At 58.8% G+C, this 9,352-nt stretch overlaps 1 protein-coding gene across 1 annotated transcript; it reads left to right on the top strand.

Moving 5' to 3' along the window:
- Window positions 1-1,213: 1,213 nt before the first annotated feature.
- On the top strand, window positions 1,214-8,393 carry LOC116410826 (keratin-associated protein 10-4-like). The gene is made up of 7 exons (XM_031901957.1): window positions 1,214-1,364; window positions 2,653-2,865; window positions 2,954-3,103; window positions 3,765-3,905; window positions 4,922-5,071; window positions 7,297-7,471; window positions 8,225-8,393. Exons 1-6 carry the CDS (start codon window positions 1,286-1,288, stop codon window positions 7,458-7,460), a joined length of 897 nt encoding a protein of 298 aa, XP_031757817.1. The 5' UTR covers window positions 1,214-1,285; the 3' UTR covers window positions 7,461-7,471; window positions 8,225-8,393.
- Window positions 8,394-9,352: the final 959 nt, after the last annotated feature.

The following is a 9,352-nucleotide window of genomic DNA, read 5'->3' on the forward strand; positions in this document are numbered from 1 at the left end:
AGATTTCACCTACTGATTTTTATTGGTTTGTTGCCAGGGTTCCCAAACTTTGATAGTCAGACACTGGGTGACTACGCATTTAAGGTTTTTTGTATTTTTGTAAGTGGGTGGAGCCACCAACAGCCAATCAGATTTTGCGTATTGACTCTAAATGGGGAAACCCAACCTGCTGCCAGTCTCACAGAATTAACACCAGGGTCCCCAAACTTTTCACAGTTGGTCACTAGGGGACTGCAGTTTTAGTTTTTAAAAAGTGGGCGGGGCCACCAACAGCCAATCAGATTTCACCTATTGAATTTTATTGGTTTGATGCCAGAGTTCGCAAAATTTGCACAGTCAGTCACTGCATGACTTCGTACTCAAGGTTAGAAAAGTGGGCGGGTCCAACAACAACGTCCCCAAAATTTGCAAAGTTGGTCATTGGGGGACTGCAGTTCAAAAATAGGAAAAGTGGGTTGGGCCACTAACAGCCAATCAGATTTCATCCATTGAATTTTATTGGTTTAAATTTAAAATGCTGCCAGTCTCACACTATTTATGCCAGGGTGCCCACTGTTTGTCACTGGGTGACTTCCACTCAAGGTTAGAAAAAGGGGGCACACCTACCAATCACAATTCACCTATTGACTTTTATTGGTTTAAATGTAAAATGCTGCCAGTCTCACACTATTTATGCCAGGGTGCCCACTGTTTGTCACTGGGTGACTTCCACTCAAGGTTAGAAAAAGGGGGCGGAGCCACCAATCACAATTCACCTATTGACTTTTATTGGTTTAAATTTAAACTGCTGCCATTCTGTAACTATTAATCCCAGGGTCCCTAAACTTTGCAGAATTAGTCACTGGGTAACTGCAGTTCCAGGTTAGAAAAAGGGGGTGGAGCCACCAGCCGCCAATCAGATGTCATTGACTTTCAGTGGGGAAATTTAGTTGCTGCCATTCAGACACTATTAAACCCAGGGTCCCCAAACTTTGCACAGTGGTTTTTACTGTATAACTGGGGTTCAAGGTCAGAGAAAGTGGGCGGAGCCCATTCAGTGACTTCATGTTTTTCAACCCAACATGAAGTTTGTTCTCAAACTCCCCTTTCTAGTTGCCATTGTGTAATTGTGTAATAGTGTAATTGTGTAATAGTGTTATTGTGTAATAGTGTTATTGTGACGCACAGAGTTGCATTAATAGGATTTTATTAGTCACAATCTTCCTCATTCCTTATTGGGCCCTTCCCTGGGCCCCGGGGTATAAATCCTCTCACTGGGAACTCACTGACTGACTGACTGGGCAACATGGGCCTGACCGCTGCCCTCCTGCTGCTGGGGCTCTGCTCCCTGTGCTCCCTGGGCACCTTGGCACAAACCCCCACACGTGAGTACCCCTCTCCCTCCTGCCCCTGACCCTCCCCATACTCCTTGCTGCACTCTATAGGCCAGTTTGGCAGATCCCACTATTCCCCTGGGCTTATTCTGAGCTTTTCATATAGTTTCCCATTGGATTCTAATGCAAATTCTCTTTTCTCTCGGATTCACTGCTTTCTGGTTCCCTCCCTCTCCAACTGCCCCTTCCCTGCTCTCAGATTAACACTCCAGCCCTTATCCTATCCCACTTACACTACTGCCCCCAACTAATATCTCTCCCAGACTTACCCCTCCTCCTCCCCTGCCCCCCACTCCCCTGCCCCTCACTCCCCTGCCCCCCACTCCTCCTCCCCCCACTCCCCTGCCCCCCACTCCTCCTCCCCCACTCCTCCTCCCCCCACTCCCCTGCTCCCCACTCCTCCTCCCCCACTCCCCTGCCCCCCACTCCTCCTCCCCCCACTCCTCCTCCCCCCACTCCCCTGCTCCCCACTCCTCCTCCCCCACTCCCCTGCCCCTCACTCCCCTGCCCCCACTCCCCTGCCCCTCACTCCCCTGCTCCCCACTCCTCCTCCCCCCACTCCCCTGCCCCTCACTCCTCCTCCCCCCACTCCCCTGCCCCTCACTCCTCCTCCCCCCCACTCCCCTGCCCCTCACTCCCCTGCCCCTCACTCCTCCTCCCCTCACTTCCCTGCCCCTCACTCCTCCTCCCCTCACTCCCCTGCCCCTCACTCCCCTCACCCCCCTGCTCCTCACTCCCCTCCCCCCACTCCCCTCAGTCCTCCTCCCCTCACTCTCCTGCCCCTCACTCCCCTGCCCTTCACTCCCCTCCCCCCCACTCACTCCCCTGCCCCTCATTCCCCTCACCCCCTCACTCCCCTGCCCCCCCCACTCACTGCTCATCCCCTCACTCCTCTGCCCCTCCCTCCCCCCCACTCCGCTCATTCCCCTGCCCCTCACTCCCCTGCCCTTCACTCCCCTCCCCCCCACTCACTCCCCTGCCCCTCATTCCCCTCACCCCCTCACTCCCCTGCCCCCCCCTCACTCACTGCTCATCCCCTCACTCCCCTGCCCCTCCCTCCCCCCCACTCCGCTCATTCCCCTGCCCCTCACTCCCCTCACCCCCACTCCCCTCACTCCTCCTCCCCTCACTCCCCTGCCCCTCACTCCCCTCCCCTCCGCTCCCCCCAACTCCCCTCACTCCTCCTCCCCCCCACTCCCCTCACTCCTCCTCCCCTCATGCACAATAGAACTTTCTGTAGGTTCTGCCCTAATTGCCCCCCCTTTATATTGGCTCCCAGCACCAGTAACGAAGGAATCTGCAGAGGAACCCGATGCCGCCGGTTCTGGGATTATTAGGCCGTGGGTGAAGCCCGGAACTTGCCCTTTGCCGGTGAATAAAGAGTCATGTGATCCGTCCCTGGCCCCCCCATGTAGAAACGACCAGGACTGCAAGGGCAAAAGGAGATGCTGTTTCAATGGCTGCGCAAAGACATGTCTCCTCCCACTGGAAGGTAAAGAGTCGGTTCCTCGGGGGCGGGGCCTATGACATTAAGCGCAGAGAGTCTACCTTCATTCTAATTGGCTGAATTATTCTTACAGACAAGAAGGATTCCTGCCCCTACTTTAATGCCTCCATCTGTATCTACGCGCGGCCGGGGCCCAGTCAGTGCGACTCTGACGCTCAGTGCCAGGGAACGGAGAGGTGCTGCTGCGACTACTGCCGGCGGGCCTGCACCCCAACTGTCACTGGTGAGTAACCTGCACCCCAACTGTCACTGGGGAGTAACCTGCACCCCAACTGTCACTGGGGAGTAACCTGCACCCCAACTGTCACTGGGGAGTAACCTGCACCCCAACTGTCACTGGTGAGTAACCTGCACCCCAACTGTCACTGGGGAGTAACCTGCACCCCAACTGTCACTGGGGAGTAACCTGCACCCCAACTGTCACTGGGGAGTAACCTGCACCCCAACTGTCACTGGTGAGTAACCTGCACCCCAACTGTCACTGGGGAGTAACCTGCACCCCAACTGTCACTGGTGAGTAACCTGCACCCCAACTGTCACTGGGGAGTAACCTGCACCCCAACTGTCACTGGTGAGTAACCTGCACCCCAACTGTCACTGGGGAGTAACCTGCACCCCAACTGTCACTGGTGAGTAACCTGCACCCCAACTGTCACTGGGGAGTAACCTGCACCCCAACTGTCACTGGGGAGTAACCTGCACCTTGGGGGCAGCGGTACCCCAGTTCTAGCTTTACTTTGTTGTAGGTTTAACCCCACTAAATGGGATTTAATCTACAAGCCGGGGCAATGCCAGTGTGGGTGCCCCCATGTATATATAGGTGGGTACTTACCTGTATCAGTTTATGTCTGTGCCCAGTGTTACAGGGGGTATTTCTCTTACAGTGAAGCCCGGCCAGTGCCCGGCCCCAGGCAAATGCAGCCAATCAGTGACCCCCGGCCCCGCGTGTCAGACAGACGCCGACTGCAAAGGAAAACAAAAGTGCTGTGAGGACTGTGGGCGCAAATGTAAAGACCCTCAGACTGGTATTGGGCTTTATTATTCTGTCTCCATCTCCCTCCTCCCTAGCAACCGGCCTACCCTAACTCCTGTAGGGCCCCCACACAGCCTCCCCTAACTACTGTAGGGCCCCCACACAGCCTCCCCTAACTCCTGTAGGGCCCCCTTTCCCACACAGCCTCCCCTAACTCCTGTAGGGCCCCCTTTCCCACACAGCCTCCCCTAACTCCTGTAGGGCCCCCTTTCCCACACAGCCTCCCCTAACTCCTGTAGGGCCCCCACACAGCCTCCCCTAACTACTGTAGGGCCCCCACACAGCCTCCCCCAACTACTGTAGGGCCCCCACACAGCCTCCCCTAACTACTGTAGGGCCCCCGCACAGCCTCCCCTAACTACTGTAGGGCCCCCACACAGCCTCCCCTAACTCCTGTAGGGCCCCCACACAGCCTCCCCTAACTCCTGTAGGGCCCCCACACAGCCTCCCCTAACTCCTGTAGGGCCCCCACACAGCCTCCCCTAACTCCTGTAGGGCCCCCTTTCCCACACAGCCTCCCCTAACTCCTGTAGGGCCCCCACACAGCCTCCCCTAACTCCTGTAGGGCCCCCTTTCCCACACAGCCTCCCCTAACTCCTGTAGGGCCCCCACACAGCCTCCCCTAACTCCTGTAGGGCCCCCTTTCCCACACAGCCTCCCCTAACTCCTGTAGGGCCCCCTTTCCCACACAGCCTCCCCTAACTCCTGTAGGGCCCCCACACAGCCTCCCCTAACTCCTGTAGGGCCCCCTTTCCCACACAGCCTCCCCTAACTACTGTAGGGCCCCCACACAGCCTCCCCTAACTCCTGTAGGGCCCCCTTTCCCACACAGCCTCCCCTAACTACTGTAGGGCCCCCTTTCCCACACAGCCTCCCCTAACTACTGTAGGGCCCCCACACAGCCTCCCCTAACTACTGTAGGGCCCCCTTTCCCACACAGCCTCCCCTAACTCCTGTAGGGCCCCCTTACCCACAGTACTGAGAGGTGCCATTTTGTTTCTCCCCCAGAACACTCCGGCTTTTGCCCCCGGGGCATAGAGGACCTATCGTGCATCACTACAGTGGGGGAACCCAAGTGCCAGACTGACGCCGACTGCCCCCGGGGCTGGAAGTGCTGCCTCTCTGGAGGCCGGATGGAGTGTGTGGAGGCCTTGGCCGGTAGGGACCGATTATTCATTGGGTTTCTGCCCCCGTTCCCAGGGTTCCCCCATCCAACCCATCAGCCCAGGGAGGGGGGTACAGGGGCACCAGTCAGTATTCCCAGGGGGCAGGTACTGGGAGGGTATTGGTACTGGGGGGTACTGGTGCAAGTACTGGGACTGGGTGGTTACTGGTGCTGGTACTGGGGGGGAGCTGGTAATGGTACTGGGGGGTATTGGTGCAAGTACTGGTATTGGGGGGGTGCTGGTGCAAGTACTGGTATTGGGGGGTGTTGGTGCTGGTACTGGGGGGGTGCTAGTGCAAGTACTGGTATTGGGGGGTGCTAGTACTGGTACTGGGGTGGTGCTGGTACTGGTACTGGGGTGGTGTTGGTATTGGGGGGGTGCTGGTGCTGGGGTGGTGCTGGTGCTGGTACTGGGGTGGTGCAGGTACTGGGGGGGTGCTTGTGCTGTTACTGGGGGGGTGCTGGTGTTGGTACTGGGGGGGTGCTAGTACTGGTACTGGGGTGGTGCTGGTATTGGGGGGGTGCTGGTGCTGGGGTGGTGCTGGCACTGGGGGGGTGCTTGTGCTGTTAATGGGGGGGGGTGCTGGTGTTGGTACTGGGGTGGTGCTGGTATTGGGGGGTGCTGGTACTGGGGGGGGTGCTGGTACTGGGGGGGTGCTGGTACTGGGGGGTGCTGGGGTGGTGCTGGTACTGGGGGGTGCTGGGGGGGTGTTGGTACTGGGGTGGTGCTGGGGTGGTGCTGGTACTGGGGTGGTGCTGGTACTGGGGGGTGCTGGGGTGGTGCTGGTACTGGGGTGGTGCTGGTACTGGGGTGGTGCTGGTACTGGGGTGGTGCTGGTACTGGGGTGGTGCTGGTACTAGGGTGGTGCTGGTACTGGGGTGGTGCTGGTACTAGGGTGGTGCTGGTACTGGGGTGGTGCTGGTACTGGGGTGGTGCTGGTACTAGGGTGGTGCTGGTACTGGGGTGGTGCTGGTACTAGGGTGGTGCTGGTACTGGGGTGGTGCTGGTACTGGGGTGGTGCTGGTACTAGGGTGGTGCTGGTACTGGGGTGGTGCTGGTACTAGGGTGGTGCTGGTACTGGGGGGTGCTGGTACTGGGGGGGTGCTGGTACTAGGGTGGTGCTGGTACTAGGGTGGTGCTGGTACTGGGGTGGTGCTGGTACTGGGGGGGTGCTGGTACTAGGGTGGTGCTGGTACTAGGGTGGTGCTGGTACTGGGGGGGTGCTGGTACTGGGGTGGTGCTGGTACTAGGGTGGTGCTGGTACTGGGGGGGTGCTGGTACTAGGGTGGTGCTGGTACTGGGGTGGTGCTGGTACTGGGGGGGTGCTGGTACTGGGGGGTGCTGGGGTGGTGCTGGTACTGGGGGGGTGCTGGTACTAGGGTGGTGCTGGTACTGGGGTGGTGCTGGTACTAGGGTGGTGCTGGTACTGGGGGTACTGGGGGGTGCTGGGGTGGTGCTGGTACTGGGGGGTGCTGGTACTGGGGGGGTGCTGGTACTAGGGTGGTGCTGGTACTGGGGGGTGCTGGTACTGGGGGGTACTGGTACTGGGGTGGTGCTGGTACTGGGGGGGTGCTGGGGTGGTGCTGGTACTGGGGGGTGCTGGTACTGGGGGTGCTGGTACTGGGGTGGTGCTGGTACTGGGGGGTTGCTGGTACTGGGGTGGTGCTGGTACTGGGGTGGTGCTGGTACTGGGGGGGTGCTGGTACTGGGGGTGCTGGGGTGGTGCTGGTACTGGGGGGTGCTGGTACTGGGGGGTGCTGGTACTGGGGGTGCTGGGGTGGTGCTGGTACTGGGGGGGTGCTGGTACTGGGGGTGCTGGGTGGTGCTGGTACTGGGGGGTGCTGGTACTGGGGGGGTGCTGGTACTGGGGTGGTGCTGGTACTGGGGTGGTGCTGGTACTGGGGTGGTGCTGGTACTGGGGGGGTGCTGGTACTGGGGGGTGCTGGTACTGGGGTGGTGCTGGTACTGGGGTGGTGCTGGTACTGGGGGGGTGCTGGTACTGGGGGGGTGCTGGTACTGGGGGGGGGCACATAAAATTAGACAAATTTGAATAAGAATGTTTGGTTCCCCACTGTTTTGGGAAAATATGGGCGAATTAAACCGATTCCCGACCCCCCCGACCCCCCTATTCACTCACACTTGGCTGGAATGATTACCCATGGGGGGGTAATAATACAAATAATGGGGATAATAACAGGGTGCCTTCCCTTTGCGCAGAGAAACCCGGATCCTGCCCGGTACCAATAACCCGCTGTCCGGCTCCTCCAACTGCCCCTAAGCCCAAGTGCAGCAGCGACAGGGACTGCCCCGGGGGCAAGAAGTGCTGCACCCCCGTGTGTGAGCCCCAATGCACCGACCCCCTCGGGGTCACACAGCACTAGGGGCCCTCAAGGTAAGGGTTCCTGGGGGGCGGGGAGTCTGCTGGATGGGGGGCGGGGAGTCTGCTGGATGGGGGGCGGGGAGTCTGCTGGATGGGGGGCGGGGAGTCTGCTGGATGGGGGGCGGGGAGTCTGCTGGATGGGGGGCGGGGAGTCTGCTGGATAGGGGGCGGGGAGTCTGCTGGATGGGGGGCGGGGAGTCTGCTGGATGGGGGGCGGGGAGTCTGCTGGATGGGGGGCGGGGAGTCTGCTGGATGGGGGGCGGGGAGTCTGCTGGATGGGGGGCGGGGAGTCTGCTGGATGGGGGGTGGGGAGTCTACTAGATGGGGGGTGGGGAGTTTGCTGGATGGGGGGCAGGGAGTCTGATGGATAGGGGGTGGGGTCTCTACTGGATAGGGGGTGGGGACTCTACTGGATAGGGGGTGGGGACTCTACTGGATAGGGGGTGGGGTCTCTACTGGATAGGGGGTGGGGACTCTACTGGATAGGGGGTGGGGACTCTACTGGATAGGGGGTGGGGTCTCTACTGGATAGGGGGTGGGGACTCTACTGGATAGGGGGTGGGGACTCTAATGGATGGGGGTGGGGTCTTTGCTGGGTACTTTGGGTCCCTTTTAGCTGCGTTGCTGGGCCCCAAACAGACCATTCATCATTGCATCGGCCATTGCTTCTATTCAGGTTTCTTGTGGGTTCATGTCATTTATTGCCCCCCCCCAGCCCCCGGGGGTCTCACCGCATTATAATTAATCCATATTCTCTTTCTCCAGCAACAACCACCGATGCCCCGCCCCCTCCAATCAGAAACAAGTGTCAGCTTCCTGCGAGCAGAGAATTTCCTGCAATTGGGTCTTTATGGGGCAACTGTATATTCCCCGGGGGGGCGCTGCTCAGGGTTGGGGGTCTCTGTGGCTCTGAATTAAATGAATTTTCCTGCCAGTTGTTGGTGACTGTGAATTTTGTTGCACATTTGGGAACATACACCCCCCCCTCGCTGTCCCCTATGGGGGCTCTGGGTAACCCCTCCTATGGGGGTCTCTAGTGATGCACTCCATTAGGGTCCCTGTGAGGTGGGGCTCACTTACCCCATAGGGGGCAAAACCAACTCAGCGTGGTTCCTGCATATATAGTGCTGCCCCCAACCCCCCCAGTGGGCTCTGAGCACAATCTGCCTATGGGGACTCCCCTACTTACCCTTACTCATTGGGGTCCCCCCTCCTGCGTGAGGGGAGCCTCATAAAAGATGCCCCTCACTTTCCTGCTCAGTCTGTCACCCCCAGGTATTATAATGGGGCCCCGGGGACATTGTGATGGGAGTTTTAGGTTCAGTTTGCTGGAAATAACCCCCTGCAATGTAACAGTAAGGATTCCGTCAAATAACCAGATACGGAGACTCAGCCCAGGGGCCCCTAATGCTCGTACCCACATAATAAACCCATTTGGGGGCTCAGCTGGAAATGTTGGGAACCCGGGTTCTACTTTGTAGGAATAGGATCACTCACACTTTACTCACTCACTTTTACTTTACTCATGTGCCGTAAAGCAAGGATCCCCCATACAGTGTGTGAATAACCAATAAACTCCGCTGTTCACTTGCCCCAGGCTCTACACTGGGGGGTCAGTGGGGGCCTAGGGGGCCGGCGGGGACGCCCGTCTCTCCATACGCGTCGGTGCGCGTCAGTGGGCGTGTCCTGCTCTTCTGCGAGCGGAGGTGCGCGCGCTGCCTTTAAGCCAGGGTGACGTGTGACGTTATCGCACAAGGCACAAATTTCAAATATTTAAAGGCGCCTGTGCTTAATTTCGGCGCCCAACTTGGGTTTCGCCTCCTGATTGCTGGTTTCACTGTTCCTGATTCTGATTCGTGTTTTGCCCCCTGCCTGACTCTGACCTTGCCGACT

This window comes from Xenopus tropicalis, chromosome 5 (genome assembly GCF_000004195.4).
Source record: "Xenopus tropicalis strain Nigerian chromosome 5, UCB_Xtro_10.0, whole genome shotgun sequence".
Taxonomy (NCBI): Eukaryota; Metazoa; Chordata; class Amphibia; order Anura; family Pipidae; genus Xenopus; species Xenopus tropicalis.

Excerpts from the sequence above, each read along its gene's own strand:
- LOC116410826 (XM_031901957.1), top strand. The coding sequence starts at position 1,286 with ATGGGCCTGACCGCTGCCCTCCTGCTGCTGGGGCTCTGCTCCCTGTGC. Across the intron at positions 3,906-4,921 it reads ATGTAAAGACCCTCAGACTG|AACACTCCGGCTTTTGCCCC; the intron begins GTATTGGGCTTT and ends TTTCTCCCCCAG. Across the intron at positions 5,072-7,296 it reads GTGTGTGGAGGCCTTGGCCG|AGAAACCCGGATCCTGCCCG; the intron begins GTAGGGACCGAT and ends CCCTTTGCGCAG.